The sequence below is a fragment of the Lagopus muta genome, chromosome 6, assembly GCF_023343835.1.
Source record: "Lagopus muta isolate bLagMut1 chromosome 6, bLagMut1 primary, whole genome shotgun sequence".
NCBI lineage: Eukaryota > Metazoa > Chordata > Aves > Galliformes > Phasianidae > Lagopus > Lagopus muta.
The window spans coordinates 11531787-11548502 of record NC_064438.1 but is presented as its reverse complement, the minus strand read 5'-3'; the positions used below and the strand labels follow the sequence as shown (position 1 = coordinate 11548502).

General features: G+C 36.9%; 1 protein-coding gene across 8 annotated transcripts in view; it reads left to right on the top strand.

Moving 5' to 3' along the window:
• PLEKHA7 (pleckstrin homology domain containing A7) overlaps nt 1-16716 on the top strand; it is a 171479-nt gene that overhangs the window by 121580 nt on the left and 33183 nt on the right. For 7 of the 8 annotated variants that reach the window (XM_048947782.1, XM_048947777.1, XM_048947776.1 and 4 more), the window contains 5 exons: nt 146-250; nt 1899-1971; nt 3159-3259; nt 9468-9646; nt 11612-12097. In XM_048947782.1, the coding sequence (XP_048803739.1) occupies nt 146-250; nt 1899-1971; nt 3159-3259; nt 9468-9646; nt 11612-12097 (944 nt within the window). The remainder of the gene's footprint in view (nt 1-145; nt 251-1898; nt 1972-3158; nt 3260-9467; nt 9647-11611; nt 12098-16716) is intronic. The other variant, XM_048947778.1, reaches the window with a different exon arrangement.

The following is a 16716-nucleotide window of genomic DNA, read 5'->3' as shown; positions in this document are numbered from 1 at the left end:
TGTATGGTAAATATTTTTGTCTGTATGCTTGCCCTTGGAAATTCTATAGTCTGTTAATGTGTCATGACTTGTTACAGGGAAGTTATTTTAAATATGAAGTGTAAGAGCAGTTTAAAAAACACTGCTACTGTATACTTCTGTACAGGTAATGAAGGCTGGAAATAAAGTTCATAGCTTTGGAAAGAGGGAACAAGCTATCAGGAGAAATCCCAACGTTCCTGTGATAGTAAGAGGCTGGTTACACAAACAGGTAAGCATGCAATCATCTGTTTCTGTCCACATGCTGTCAGATAACTGTAAAAACTTAAGCCCTCGTGCTGGTTATGCTGGGCAATGTTGGGAACACCCATGAGCTTTTGTAACAAGGGACTTGTGCTCAACACATGTGAAAACAAGGTTTTGCATACACATTTGATACAGAAGTGGAAAAAAGTGATGAATGGACGCTGCTATCCTGGTTAAATGTTTAAGCTATAGCTTTGTTGTCAGTGTCTGGTGATTTCCACTGTTTTATCCTGCTAGCTTACTGCCATGCTGATCTCAGTCCCCTTGAGATCTCATCTTTAACCTGGGGTTGGGTGTGAAAGCCATCTGCTTTCTTTGCCCTTAGGCTCTGGATCAAAGGCTTGAGTCCAGTTCATTTGCCTTCAGAGCAGAGGGAGAAGATGAAGGTAGATAGGGCCTCATGCATCACACATTGCTGTCACCAAGACCAGTGTCAAAATAAAGGCAGGATTATTGAATTTTGCAGTTACTGCATCTTGAAGCTGGCAGAAGACATCTTTGAATGCAGAAAGTGAAAAAAGCTGTTATATAAGAAAACTTGCTTCTGATTTGATAATAACCTGGTGGATGCTGATGAAGGTCTAGCAGCTTGTTTAAGGGACGAGTAGGAAAAGTCTAAAGTCTGAGTCTTAAAGGCATGATTCTACATGCCAAGGAAAAAGTTGCTGACAGCCATTCACTTCCTTCATGAGATCCATGTTCCATTTGACATCCACTAAGTGAGTCCATTGGTTTTCAGGGCAGAGGCAGAACTATGCTGAGAGCACAAAAAAGAAAAGGGAAGAAAGTCATCACATACTTAATATGACTGGAAAAATAAGTGAAGTAAATAGTATCTATAGTGTTCATTTAGCTATTTCCTTCTGTCCACTTACTTCTACTTGCAAGCACTTAAAGACTAAAGATGCTTTCTCTGCAGTTGGTCTCATCAAAGCCTTCAGTGTAATCAGTTGTACATGCTGAGGTTACATTTTGGCAATTTTACAGGCTTCTAAAATTAATTTATATGTAAATATTACTCATTTTGACAAGGTGATGTATGTTATATGGAGACATTTGTCTCCACAGGCATATTGAATTATACTTCATTAAAGTCTGTATGTTATGCATCCTGGTCTATTTCCTTAGGAATATTTATTAAATTACATTTTAGGCATGGGTAACGTATGGAAAATGGACTGTAGAATTACAGGAGATCGTTGTCTTAAACTTGAGGTCATATTTCACAGTCGTAGGGATTTTCATCTTGATCTGAAGGCAATCCTTGTTGGAGTTTGTGCTGTCAGGATGCATACCTTTGTTTCTTTATTACAGGACAAAGCTGTCCAATAAAAATATGCACTGTTTGTTTATGGGGTTTATCTGAACTCTGGATGCAAGTTTAATTGCTTAGTGGAAATGAGCAGTTTGAGTATTCTAACCTGATCATTTTATAGTTGGATGCTTTACTTCTTCCTGAGTTATACAATATTTTCCTGAAATATAAAATGGTTGTTTTTGTAATTAGTGCCATACTTGGGTGGATTTCTGGTAAGCTATTCACTGATACAGCACTGCATGCTAAGCTCTTATTGTCATCAGATGAAAAATGTATCACCTTTCTTCCGTTTCAGGACAGTTCTGGTATGCGATTATGGAAAAGACGATGGTTTGTGCTTGCTGATTATTGTTTGTTTTACTATAAAGGTGAGTAGATAGTAGTAGCTCTTCTGAGTTGGCCTGTAACAGTTTACCTATTCAAATCACACTGCAAGTATAAGCTAGTTGAATGTTTCAGGTACAGTTAGGTATTCCAACAGAATGCACCGTAAAGCAAGGATTTGTCCATTCCTCTTTAAGGAGTGGCAAATTTCAAGCCAGAGGTGGGGACCCAGGGGGCTGCTGTATGATGTTTTGTCACATAACTTGTCTTTCCTATATGCCAAGGCTTACGTTACAAAATATTTGGCAGCAATACCAGTTTAAGATTTTTTCCATCCATGTTTGGAGTTGTTACCTACCTCCTTGTGGCTGTGTGGCTGATTATGATAATACAGTGCAACCAGATCAGGGCATCGATTCAGCTTTCATCCAAGTGATAACACAAGAGTGAGAAATCCTGTAGTCAGTATTTCTACAGGTTAAACACAATTTTACTTTGAATAGGAATAATGGTATAATATTACATAAGGTTATTTCTAGGTTTTGATTAGGATTTTACAATTTTTGGGAAACGTAGAATATTAAGCTCAAATTGATGTGGGCACTATATTTCTCCTGCTGTTTGCTTAAGAGTTGATAGTAATAGGGGCTTTTTCATTATAATAAAATGCTAAATGGAAAGGCATTTCTGTTACATGGCCTATCAGAGTTCATTTGTCAAAATAAGCTTTGTTCAGGAAGTCTGCTTTTGCCCAAACCAAATTAAACAAACAAAAAACCCCCACCTACTTTATTATTAAAAAAAAAATATTGCTTCTTTAAAAATGAAACATTTTTCTGTGTTGTTGCCATGGAGTCACAATGAAATTTAGACTTGAGAGCATCCAAACATCAAACCAGAGTCCAAAAAAGGAGGTCAGATCAGGCTCTTTGGGGCTTAATGCATTCATGCACTGAAAACCTCCAATGGTGGAGATGACACAGCCTCCTTGGTCATCCTGTCACACTATTTCTCTGTCCTCCTGTAGAAATTTATTTTCCTTATATCCATTTTAATTCTCTCACATTCAGACTTCATGCCTATTGTCTGTTGTCCTTCTGTAATAGACCACTCTGTGTCCATAATGGAGAATGTATTGATATTCCACTGAAATGTGCAGTGAATTAGTGGTTGTTGTTGTTGTTGTTGTTGTTGTTGTTGTTGTTTAAAATTATTCTTTATTATTCTGCAGATAGCAGAGAAGAATCTGTGTTGGGTAGCATACCATTGCCCAGCTATGTAATATCTCCTGTTGGACCTGAAGATCGTATAAATCGCAAATTTTCTTTTAAGGTATGGGTGCAAAGCTTAGCAGCTTACCATATTTTATAATGCTTATTTGCATTAGAAATCATGATGTTGTTGTAAGCAAAAATATCTTCTTTCCTATTATGATTATTTTTCAAAGGCACTTTGTCTATTGAAATGTCACGTAGCACTTTTCTGTTACTTTAAATTGTTTTTAATATATGTTACTATGTATAGATGTCTTTAGAGCTTGATAATTAGAAATTCATGTTAAGTTGTTTCACTGCTTTTAGATATTGAAAGAGTTGACATTTTTTTTTCTTTATAGGGTGGTTGATCTTATAATAGACTGATGGCTTTTTTAAATTTTAATTTTATTGTGGTTTCTTTAAAAAAAAAAAAAAAAAAAAGCAGCTCAGTTTTCATAGTTATAAAACAGCAACACTGACTTCTGATATATAATTGCCTCCTTTCAAGTGAAGAAAGAGTATGCAATTTCTCCTTTCTTTTTTGGAAGTGATAATTGTCCTAAGGGATGTTGAGTAATTTTCTGCTTTTTTTTTCTTCTTTTTTTAAGGTAAAAGCACTCATTCAATGCAGCTTTAATGTTCTGGGGTTTTTTTTGTTGTTTTTTGTTTTTTTTTTAATTAAAAAGAAATTTAATTGTATGATTTCAAATTCTATTAGCTCTTATAAAAATCTATGGAGGAAGTGAAAAACAAAATTCATTCCTTCTTAACAGTAGAAAATCTTACCTGATTGTCCAAGTTGCAGCAGTAAGGCAAAGATCAGCAATGTCAGTGTATGTTTGCAAATTTGTTATGCTGGTATTTGGAGAAAAAACCTGTTCTGCTGTGTACTAAAGTGGCAGGTGAGCTATATTACTAAACCAACAACTATTTTTTTTTTCATTTTTTAGCAGATGTAGTTTAAGAGATCTGAAAGAAATCTTTCTCTTTATGTATTTGCTGAAAACATCTGTTCAGCTTTCAATTTTTTTTTTAGGTGTTTTTAAATGGTAGACTACCTTTTGTAGTAGCATTAGGATTTATTTTCAAGTGTGCAATGATTTGAATTTTATTAAATGAATATTAACTTGAAGTGTGTTTAAAAAAAGACCTGCTGCTCATTGTGGAAATATTTGTTGTACTTTTTCAAATATATTGAACATGAGATAGCAGGATAAGCTACAGAGGATTCTTTGTTAAAAATCATTTTACTCCAGTTTTGAACAAATGCGATTCATGAAATTCTCTTTGAGCCTTTTTTGAGGCGGAAGCACATGGCGCAAAATGAGGACCTAATGCATACTTAGGCTTCTACATCTATTGAATAAATCTTAGTGCAGGTTGGGAATGGAGGTAAAATAGCAATAGTATCTGTTTGAATCTTGCTGTTTTATTGTTTTGAAAAGATTCTTTTTAATTTCATGGGAGGGTGTTTGCTAATGTGTTAATCGAGCGTGGTTTAGGATTGTTAACCTTCAGCTGACTATCAGTCATTAGGGAAAGAATCTTAATGTGTGTGTGCATGTAGATACGTGTATATATGCACACAGAGTGGCTTTGGTTGGAAGGGACCTGAAAGAACATTCAGTTCCAGCCCCATGCTATGGGCAGAGTTGCCACCCACTAAATCAGGCACTAGATCAGGCTGCCCGGGACCCCATCCAACCTGGCTTTCCAGGAATGGGGCAACTACAGCTTCTCTGGGCAGCCTATTCCAGTGCCTCACTACCTTCTGAGTAAAGAATTTCCTCCTAATATCTAATCTAAAAATCCTCTCTTTTAATTTAAAACCATTCGTACACACATATAGTTTCCAAATGATACGTTCTGTAGGCAAGCTCTTGGTCACCACTGCCGAGTTGTGCCTCTTTCTTCCTGCAGAATAGAACCCATGGTTATGACGTGGTTAAATATATTCAGAAGCAAGTGCAGACTTCTCCTGATCCTTCCAAGATATTATACATATGTGAGCTGTACTAAATCTTTAATCTGAATCTTTTCTAAAGATTAGTTTGAGCCAATAAACTGGGATTTTCAGTTAATAGAGAAGCAAGCACTTGCAATGCAGTTTCATTTTATTTAGAACCAGCTCTTAGGGCAGTTGGCAGATTTTGAATGATTCCTGCTGCCTGGCCCCACTCGATACCAACATTCAGCGATGGCAGCCTTGACTGTGGTGGGAGCACGGCCATGATGGCATTCCATCACTCACCAGCCATTACCTTTATCTAATCTCAGTGTGCTTCGATAGCCAAAGCACAGACGGACATTCTGTCTCAGTGTAGCACAGCCAGAAATAGAAAACTCAACGGGAGTAAGCCTGAAATAAAGATAGGACTTTCTCACATTTAAGTCCCGAATGAGTAGGAGAATGCGGAGCATCACTTTTTGCATTTGGCCTGTCACTTACTCTGGTTGCTGTAAATTGTTTGCTACAGTGGAGGTTTCAGTTTAAATGGCTTTTTTAAGTGGCAGTGAGTTGTTGAAGCTTAGTAAGTGTTCAAACTCTGAAAATGTTGTTTTGTAAAACTAAGAGGAATTTTACTTAGCAAATACATGAATGTTTTTGGTATATGATGCAGTTAGAAGACAAATTCTAAAGTATGTGTTTACTAGTAAACTAGTAAAGTATGTGTCTACTTTAACAAGTAAAACATTCCCTATGGAAGTTCTTCTGCCTTTCCATCACCTCCAAAGGACTCATGCATTTTGTGTCGTCTTTAAATACTTGGTAATGACAGACCTGTAGAAAAGCATATGGCTGTTCAGATGCATTCAGAACTTATTGGAAGTGTGGGAATATGTGTATTAAACTGCTCTGATCAGCAACTTCGCTTCTAAGTATCCATCTTGACAAGCTTTTCACACTGTTTATTTCTCCCAAGCAAAGTCCTGTGGTTACCACTGTCGTTAATTTGTGTGGTGACCCTTAGAACTTAGGATCTTTGCACATTCAGTTCTGTAGCTAATATCTTAGAAGTATTAATTAATGGTTCTATTTCTTCATATAGTAGTTATCTGCTGATACAGATGTGGGATACCACAAATGCTGTGTTTGGACTTCGCTGTGAAAAAATTCACATGACATTCATATATAGCTGGAAATATTCCTTGTGACAAATAGAGAATGTACTGTGCCTCTTAGTAATACAATTTTACATATAAATATTAGCAATTCATAGAAGATAATGTAATTGCAGTCTCTTTAGAAGTCTTCCTGCTCTCTGTCTGGAAAGATACTTTAATTGATTTTATATGTTAAAATATGAGAAACTCATTTTATAAATCTGACGTTAATGCAAATTGTTGAAAATTGGAAGCGTCTGCTCTAAAGCTGCAAAACTTCAAGTAAAGCCAATGTATGCAAGTGGATGTCAGTATGTATATGCACATCTTGCCACCAGATAAAGTCAGTGAAATGAGCTTTGATGCTCTGTGAGAGATGTGAAGTACACTGGAGCTAAAACCCAAACAAATAAAACTCCTTTTTACTTCGATACTATCCTTTGCGTTTTTTCAGAGGTTTAGCCAGTCAGTGTGGGGGCTCTCAGAGCCAAGGAAGCCAGGCCAAATCATTACTCCAAGAAGATGCTACTCTACTGTTTGTTCAATATATTTACATTATTGATACTCAAGACAGACTAAAGCAAATATCTGTTCACTGCTTAGACCAAATGGGACAGGACAATTTCACTGGTTTTCATTAAAAAAAAAAAAAAAAAAAAAAAAGTGGAAAAAGTGTTCCTCTTGCCATCCCTCCATTCTGTGAACTCTGGCTTTTTCTTTCCTCAGAGCAACTTGGAATAAAGATAGCAGTTGTAGATACTTATTCCTGTATACTTATATTACTATAATCTTTTATTGAATATTTTCTTTAGAAACATGAATCTTTTCACAATTTTAACTTAACTTTTTGTCCCTGTCTTATTTTATTGATACGCTTTTGGGGTTTACTGTCCATTTCTCCTGTGCATTTTGGGAGAGAGACTGCTTCCCTTCTCAATCTATCCGCATTAAGGCGTCTGAATGCATGAATAGGTACTGGTATTACTTTTCCCTGTTGTGTACTACATATGTGTGGCACGTGCTGTGTTTTAGGCTTGTTCATGTGCTGTAGTCATCCTAATAGCTGTGGCTTTAAAAACAAGCAAGCGAAAAAAAAAAGCTGGCTTCTGTGTCTACTAGGAGTGACAGCTACAAGACACGAGCAGAAAGTGGCTTTCTACTTATTACACATGCTACTAATAAATGACTGTAACTGAAACGTATCAGAATTTTCCTTCCACTGATTTAATATATTGTGAACTTCAAGATGACGGGTCTGTTGGTAACAGCAAGCCATCTCTGTTTTCCCTTCTGGAGCAATCAATGGTTTTGGTTGCGATAGCTTCAGTTTCTTATAGGAGAATAGTGCAACATGCTTTGTGTTTTTATTCTGTTTCTCCATTGCCTTTTAAGCAATGCTTTCAGCTGTGTTCATTGTGCACCACTGAAAGGGAGCATGAAAGGCAAATGAATTATGTTGAACATAACATACAAGTGAAATAAATCCATGTATTTCTGGGGGTATACAGTCTCCAGTTTGTTAACCAAGGTCCCGTTGTTGGTTTATTATGTCTGTATTATTTCCATCAAGCTTGTAGCCAGAGAAGGTTAGGATCCTACTGGTGCATGTATCGTCTAGAGTTGCTTCACTTTAGTATTCTAGCATCTTCTCCTTTAGATTCAAAATGGTGTATATAGGAATTATGTAGACATAAGGTCTAACTTGAAGTCACTGATTTCTTTTTTGTCTGGAGCTGCTTTTCTTGCTGTGTTCTTGCACTGAATGTTAATTATAAATTGCAATGATTTAAGTTCTTCCCAACCAAAATTTTTTGGAACACTTATGGTATTTTCAAGAAGGCAGAAAAGCAAGAAGACTCCCAGCAGTAAAGAAAACCCAAAAAACTCAATCAGCCAAACAAATGAAAATAAATCATTTGGTTCCTAAATATGGAATTGATCACAGCTACTGTTTCATTTATGTAAACGCTACTTCCTTTTGTTAAGTTAGGTTACCTAATGGTGGGAAGAGAGATACCACCTTGTATTCTGTTATCTGCTACTGGAGGTGGGAAGCAAAGGCTGTGGAGCAGGAAGAGAATCTTGGACTTCTGTTCAGATTTTTTTTCCCTCTTCCAAAAAAAAAAAAAGATGCTGTCTTAGCCATTAGCTTTTTCTGTTATAGCAGGTTTAGTTTTATTAAAAGCAATGTAAATAATTTTATTTAGATTTTTTTTGCAAGAGCTTTCGTGTTGAGCATACTTGATTCAGCTTTTTGAAAAGAAATAAGGAAATCAGTCTTTTCCTACTAGTTTTGTTAACAAACGTGAAGAGCATGTGAAGTGCTAAACAGCAACTACATCCACAAGGTAATTTGGAGGAAATATTAGTCTTGAAACGTAGTTGTGTGACATAGTGATGTTTATACTATCCCTTATACAAAGGTGGATAAGGTTTGATTAAATTCAATTAGCCTAGAGTTGCACAGACATCCCATTTCAGACATGATTTTGTGCACAGCACTACTACTTAGGTGTTTGATATGTTTATTGAGAAATTTCTGAATACCTGTAGTCTTCAGTGGAATTTCATGGGACATTTTGATATACAGAGATGCTTTTCAGTATTTTATGCACTTTAGTAATTCCATCTGTATTGATAACTTCCTCAGTAAGTCTTGTGATTTTGCAGCTAATACGGGGGCTCAAGTGCACGCTTCAACAAAAAGATCTTAACAGTTCTTTAAGAAGCAGTTTAATTGCTTGAATGGTAAAATTTTTGTCTTTGTTTTGTCTGACTAAATTGCTTTATGAAGAAAGCTGTGGTGGTTTGCTCACTTACACGTGTCTCAGTGAAAATTAATTTAATTTGTTTTGTGTGTTATTGGCAGTAAATGGAACATCAATTAAGAAAAATTTACCTATTTACATCCTACTATGAGAAACAGAAATGCTGTACTTGTAGCCTAATAGTGTGGGTAAGAATTTCAGTAAAATTTAGAGAGTGCCGTTGGTGTTTGCTGCAGAGCTACCAGTTGTGGCAAGATGATAATTTTACCCTAACTTCAGCCAAAGAATGCTGAAAGTTTTACTTATTTTAAAGATATCAGGAAAAGTTGCAATAAACATTCTGGAGAGAAAACAGCAGTGCTGTCCGATGTTGATTTCTTTGTGTTTTGTTTCTGTTTCTTTTTCTGACAGGCTGTCCATACAGGGATGCGGGCATATATTTATAATAAGAATTCTGTTATTGGCTCTCAGGCAGAGCATTCAGGGATGCGGACATACTACTTCAGTGCAGATACCCAGGAGGACATGAACAGCTGGATTCGGGCTATGAACCAAGCTGCCCTTATGCAAACACGCTCTTCACTGAGAAGGCAAGTTCCATAGGCCAATTCCTAGCTTAGAAAACAAACTGGGTGGTGATTTCTGAAGGGGAAACTTGTAACTGTGTGCTATGAAACCTATTTCAATTTTAAAGAAATGATTCTTCGTAATTTCTGCAACTTGTTCCTGTTGCAGATCAGCTAGTTAGCAACAAATAGACTGTATGCCCCCGTTCAATGACACGGATTTCTTTTCTATATACGTATTTTTAGGGAATTGAAGTTACAATTGTTTGTGAGAAAAATTCATACGCGTGCAACAGCCAAATGGCAGCTGTAAGGAAGGTAAATAGAAGGGAAAGAACAAAAAGCAGTGAGTCATTTCAGCTAAGTGTTTAGAACTAGGATCAGAGCCCTCCTAAGAGGGAAAAGAATGTTAAAAATGAGTACATTACAAATGCACAGAGCTATGTTTATTAGCTAATTTATGCAGACATTAACTTGCTTATTTTTGGATTAATTTGATGGCCTTTAGTATGAGTTAAATGTTTTCCTCAGTCTAGAAAAAAGTGCAGTTTTAAAAGGAGGATGTACTTTGGTTCTTTAACAGTGCTTGAAGCACTGTGCCTTCATGGGCTTCCAGTTTTTCCCTTTTCTTAAAACTGATATAACTTTCTCGATTAAGTTTTGACTTTGGTGTGATTCTTTCCCTTCGAGCCCTTGTGAAAGAAGCCTCTGTTGTACTGTGAGATAGCCCTGCTTTTTATCTATGGCACTCTGAGAATTGAAATGTCATAGTGCAGTTTCTCAGGGTATCTTGCACTAGTGCTTGCTTCTAGTAAATATAATACAGTATAAGCAGAAGTCTAACATCCTAACATAATCTAACAACATGGACTTTTACACGCTATATGATTTTGGTTAAAATTTTCTGGAATTAATTTTAATTTCGAATAATGTGAGACCTGTTACTTGTTATTCTTTATGTCCTTTATAAGGATAGGAGTAATTGAAAGAAAAATCGTGGAAGCCTGGCACATTAGAAGTATTGATAGTTCCAAAATCATCACAAAATCATAGAATTCTTAGAGGTGAAAGGACCAAAAGGTCACCTCATCCAACTGCCCTGCAATGAGCAGGGATGTCCACAGCTTGATCAGATTGCTCAGTGCTCTCCTAGTAGACAATTTTACGACACTATCAGAGTGAGGTGAAAACTATTGTTTTGTGACATTTACTTGGAAATCCACCTTCTGTAAAGCTTTAAGGAAACATAGCTTAGAGAAAATTAGAGTGATGCTACTATTAAACTGTTAGAGGTAGGGAAGTTTATGACTATAAAGAGATGAAGAAAATGGCAAATGTGTTGTGTGTCAAAAGCAGTGTAAAGCTTTTTGGACCCTTAGACATTTTGTAGTGCATTGCAAATTTTGTATCAGGAATTCTGGTATGGAACTTTTGAAATATTTGGATGATAAAGTAACATGAATGGCGTTTTAGGGAAAATTGAGATTTAATTTAACTTTGTTTGGGAATAGCAAAACTAGTTTTCATAGACAATGGTAGTACAGAATCAAATGTAGATGGTCTGTCCTCTTGCCAGAAATTACTAGTCCCTAGGGCATCTATGAATATATGAAAGACTTTTTTTTTACTTTAAAATGCACAGTTGGCAGTTGGTTTTCTGTTTTTTGGCTTTCTGTGCTTCCTAGAATAAGAAGATATCTTTTTCTATGGTTGTTTGTATGTAGTATTACACAAGTTGAACAATTTTCATACAGTATTAATATTTTCAGTTATTTTACAGCTGCATATAAAAGATTCCTGCCGAGATAACTTTCATCTGACTGGGATAATAACTTGAGTTTTGTTGACCATATCTGTCTTAACATCTGTCAAATTCAGTACAACCTAGAGAAGGTGCTTTTCTAGCTATCCTTTCTAAAATATTAACGAGAGTGCATCAACTTCTGACAGCTAAACGGTGTTCATTACCAACATATATTTTCTTTTCAGAGAAACTGAAAAGGCGGATCAACGAGCTGTTCCCCAAGTCAATCATGTGGATGCCTGTAATGTGTGTGTGAAGGCAGAGATTACCGACACAAAAGAAAGTTATCAAAAATCTGCTGAAATGCTCGGATATGATAAGCGTGAGGAGATAAGAAGAGAGAAAGAAGAGGAGGAGCGTTATATCCACAGAAAAGAAGCTCTAGAAACTAAGAAGGGAAAGGCTAAGCATGCGTTAACAGAAGCTGATTCATTATTTCCAGATTTAACGAATGCACCACGATCCCAAGTAGCTCAGTCTGTGCCCATTGAGAAGAATGGAACGCTTCCTAGTTCATTAAGTATGAGTGCTGGCCTAGTGGAGCAGAATGGTACCGGCTCATATAAAAGAGGGTTTGTTCCCAGGACAAATCCAGATAAACAGATTCAAAGAAAAAGTAATATGGCTCAAGTGGAGCACTGGGTAAAGGTCCAAAAAGGAGATACAAAAAGGTTAGTAACAGGCCCTGTCTGTAAATAGACTGCCAAACAGAATGTTCCTAATATAAAGGAAAATATGCATTTGGAATATATTCAGTGCAAACTGGAACAATACAGAGGCAATATATAACAAAACTTGCTTTCTCTTTCCTAGTGCACAATGGTATTTTTCAGGTGTTTATCTCATGGGAAAGTCAATATAGGATTGGCTAATCAAATTCCTCTAATCTTGTCACTATGTTGTAAATTAAAAAGGTGAGATTAGAGTGCCTTTAAAAAAGAAAAAACAGCAACACAGCTTTTCATCACTGTTGATACTTAAAAACTTCTTTACTGTTTATTTGCTGAAATAGAGGAGTAAGAAAAGGAAGTGGAGACTTCAGTTATCTCTTATTCATAAACATCTACAAAAGGTGAAATATAGATTATCATTCCACTTAAAAGCAAAAAAAAACCCATAGAATGCTGTTTTTTCTTGTGCTCCTCTTCCCAACATCCATTTGTTTCTATACATCAGATCGCTGCATTTGTGGTTAATGCGCGTGTCACATATTGAAAAGTCTCTGTTCATTTTGTTAATGAAAAAATCCTAGGATGCTCTCATGGTTTCCAGGATTCTCTTTTCCCTATTCAGTCCCTGAAAATTACAGAAATCGTGCAGAAAGCTGGAATGCACTTCTGGAATTTGGAAGTCTCTCAATTGCATCACTAGTGCATGGTGATGGAGTGATGGTTATATGTGTCAGATGTCAACTTAGGTCAAGTGGCAAGAAACACAGCTCAGCTCTGTGCTGCATGTGAGGCAGATAGGGGTAGCTGACTGAATTACTGTCTTAGATATTTCTTAAAATCTAATTGTAATATAGAACAATAGGAGATACTTGCATATGATTTTAGGAGGAAAAAACATTTTGGACTTCTTCCTGAAAAAATATAACATTTATGGGGGGAAAAAAAGGATTCGGTGTGTTTGTTCTGTACATGCACAGAGGTATCAGTCTAAAGTGATCCAGAAAACTATCAAGCTACCCAGTGCTGAATGAAATTTTCATCAGTGCTTTTCACATCTGAAGTGTAGGCAGTGAACAGCCTTGACTGATATTGAAGTAAGCACTGTTTTCTCCCCTACTGGTCATAGAATCATAGAATCATAGAATCACCAAGGTTGGAAAAGACCTAAAAGATCACCCAGTCCAACCGTTCACCTATTCCCAATAGCTCCTACTAAACCATGTCCCTCAACACAACATCCAGTACTGGTCTTTCCAGTAAGATTGACTCGGGGTGTGTACCAGGCACTGTGCTGTGTGGTGGTGCTGCTGTAGGTGCCCTAGATAAAACAGCTGCCTCAGCTGGCACCACCAAACATGCAGGGAGCCTTCAGGGGTGTAACTGCAGCGATGTAACCAAAATCTGTGTCTTTTAGTAATTTATACAAACTTTATTTCCATTGTGTTTTAGCTCAGGTGACCTTGTTTTCCTTCTCTTCCCCTGACAAATGGCATTACGTTCTTTGCATCTGAATTGCATGTTATTTCGCAGAGATTATTGGCTCAATCTTATACGTGGTGTCTGTTGAGGTTGTTGCAGTGCACTGAAGTGATGTTTATAAGTGGTATGGCAGTTGTCTGATGTACTCTTGATTTCAGGATATAGAAATTTAGAATAGAGGTGATCATTTCAGTGAATTTCCATTTTGCTTTTAGCGTGAGTGGAGCACTTAATTTCTTACTGCTTCATGGTTACAAATAAAGAACCTCTTAGGACTTAGCCTTCAGAATTTTTGAATACAAACTGAGTACAGTTCTTCCCCTGGCTGAGGTGTATGAAGATGCAGTGTCTGCCAGCAAGCCGACTATGACAAGAAAGAGCTCTCTTAGTTATGTGTCTCATACAAATACATCAGCTGTTTCAATAATTCTTTGCAGGATTGCACTCTTTGCATATTTAGATCTCTCAAATAGGTATTTTACTTCCTCTTTTTATAAAGCACTCAGAATTGTTTGCTGAGCTAACAGATGTTAACTGTCAGTCACTTCAGAGGTGCATCTCTCCTTGATGGCTAACTGTTAGATGCACTGTGGTCCAACGCTGTCACCCAAACCCTCTCTGTTCTCTTCAATAGGCTACTTCAGTAAGGTTCATCTCAGCCTCCAGGAGAAATACAGAGTTTGGAAAGATGCTTGAAAGGCATTTTAAATAATTGAAAGCCAGAGCCAACAGCTATCTAGAAATTACTAGTCTCTGACTGGATTTCAGTGTGTGGGTAGATATAGTGAATTCACTATTTACTTGCACTAACAAAAAAAATTCATCTGATAAAAATAAATGTAAGATTTCTGAACAAAATGAAGTCATGTTGAGGAATTTTTTTTATTTTTATTTTTTCAAATACAGTAATAGAGTATTAAACATACTTTCTTGTGCAGAACTTTGTGTTCCTTTCTGAGTTAAGGAAGAAACATTACATGTCTTTGTCAGTTTCTGTGTATTCTCATGAATGCACATGGTGTTTCCAGTAATGGTATTTGTTTTCTTTTGGACATTTATCTTTGTTTTTTACAATACTGTCTGTGTAATTGCTTCCCACTGCTGATGTTGAACAACTTCCATGCTAAATAGTCTTGTAATATGGCATCAGGCCCTTTTTTCACTCTTCACTGTCTGCTTTCCTTTTTAGATTATTTATACCTTATCATTCAAGAGAATGAGAGTCTCAAGACTGTTCATTTTACTGTTGGTCTCTGAGAGAAGCCATTGTTCACTGTTCATAAGAGAGTAATTTGAGTTATTTGAGGACATTGTTCCTTCCCTTTTCTAGAAATTTGTATGTCATCTTGGTGCTTGTTTTTATATAACACACTGTTTTTAAGGGTCTGAAATCTTGTGTAGCAGATGTGCCACCTGACTAAAGCCTATTTGTTGTCTTAGCTGGTGGTTTGTCCCTGCTTCATGCCATGAGAAATTACAGTCTGCCTGTATCTACGCAGTTGCATCAAAGGAGCATGACTTTCTCCATGCAGTGTGCAACTTTCTTCTTTTTTATAGCATACAGTGCTTTTATAGGCTTCAGTGCTTCCTACTGCTTGAAACATGGCTCTAATCCAAACTGTTTTTAATTCCTCTCAGACTTTATTTTTTTTTCTCCCTAAAGGATCCCCTCCCCCCCAAAAAACAAACAAACAAGAAACAACTTGGGATGTTGTTTTCAGGCTGCTTCTGCTCCTACAGCTGCTAGCCCTGTTGACTTCACTGACTAACAGTAATTGCTGCTCATCTGAACACCTCACCCTTTTATGACTGATTAGAGCATAACTGCACATGGATGGTTTGCAGCGTACAGAACTTGGTGGTGGCTTTGCGAGGACTTCACTAGGGTGGAGTATAGGAACAACTGGCTTTTGGAAGAGCCTCTCCCCTTTTTTTCCACAGGAAAGTCATCTTCATGCCTGTTTCAAATGTATTTTTGAAGCTTTTGCTGCTCCTAGTTTTCTCAGTTCTCATTTCTATCTGGAGAAAATACATTTTTAATAGCTGCTTTGATCTTCATGTGGAAAGAATTGGCAGCTTGAAATATACAAAGTAATGCAGAGGAGGTTACTTGACCACTAAATGCTGATTTTTGAGTTGCCTCTGTTCCATCCTACCTGCTTATTTTACCTGTATTTTGGAATTCTAGGTAACATGTGAGAGAGCAGAGCTTTTAAGAATTTGTAATCCTCTGTGCAAAGTACAGCTGTTATTCTGCTTTCTCATAAGTAACTGTATGGACCTTCTCAAGAGCAGTGTTTCAACACAGTCCAGCAATGCCAAATCCTTCAAGTAGAAACACACAGAGGCAACTATTGAGCAACAGTTACGGATATCAATTCTTTTTCTTCCTGCTTCAGCTGTGCTTCTCTTATTCCTGGATGCTGGACAAAGATGCTCCTTTTCAACCTGCCCTTTTGTTGGCATGGAATTCCTGCAGTTCCCTCTGTACCAGATCTCATTCTCATGCAGAGAGTGAAGCCTACTGAGTGAAGCGAGGAATCTGCTCTGAGTTTAGGTTTTTTTGTTTGCTGTTTCTGTTTGTGAGATGATTTTGTGTGTGTGTGTGTGTGTGTGTGTGTGTGTGTGTCTGCTTATTTGACTGATTTTGTTTGTTTTTGTTTGTATTGTTACTCTGGCAAATTTAGCAGAATGGTTTCCTGTTTGGGAATGCTAAAGCAGGAGATGAGTGACTGCAAGGAGGAAACTCATAAATGTTTAGTGGTAGAATGAGAAATGAGACAAGCAGGTTCCTGTGCATGAGGCTATGGAGACATTTTGAATTAGATCCTTCTCCTACTTTTAAGTACACTTTATCAAAACTTCCCCCAAATTCTGTCTCAAATCTCTTGGTGGATACAGAGTGATTTCTAGAGTTTTGGAAGCAGTACTAATACCAAGATGTAGCGACTCTGTTTATATTCTAGTTTGTCAGTAAGTTTTGGTGCTCATCCTTGTGCTGCTTAAAATGGTAGTAGAACTCATAGCATTTGATCAGATGAAAGTAAATCGTACCGACCTGGGAACTTGGAGCTCATTCTTAATTTTTGTTCATGTTAATGAAGCAAAAAATGTGTAAGACACTCATTCCATGGTGAGTG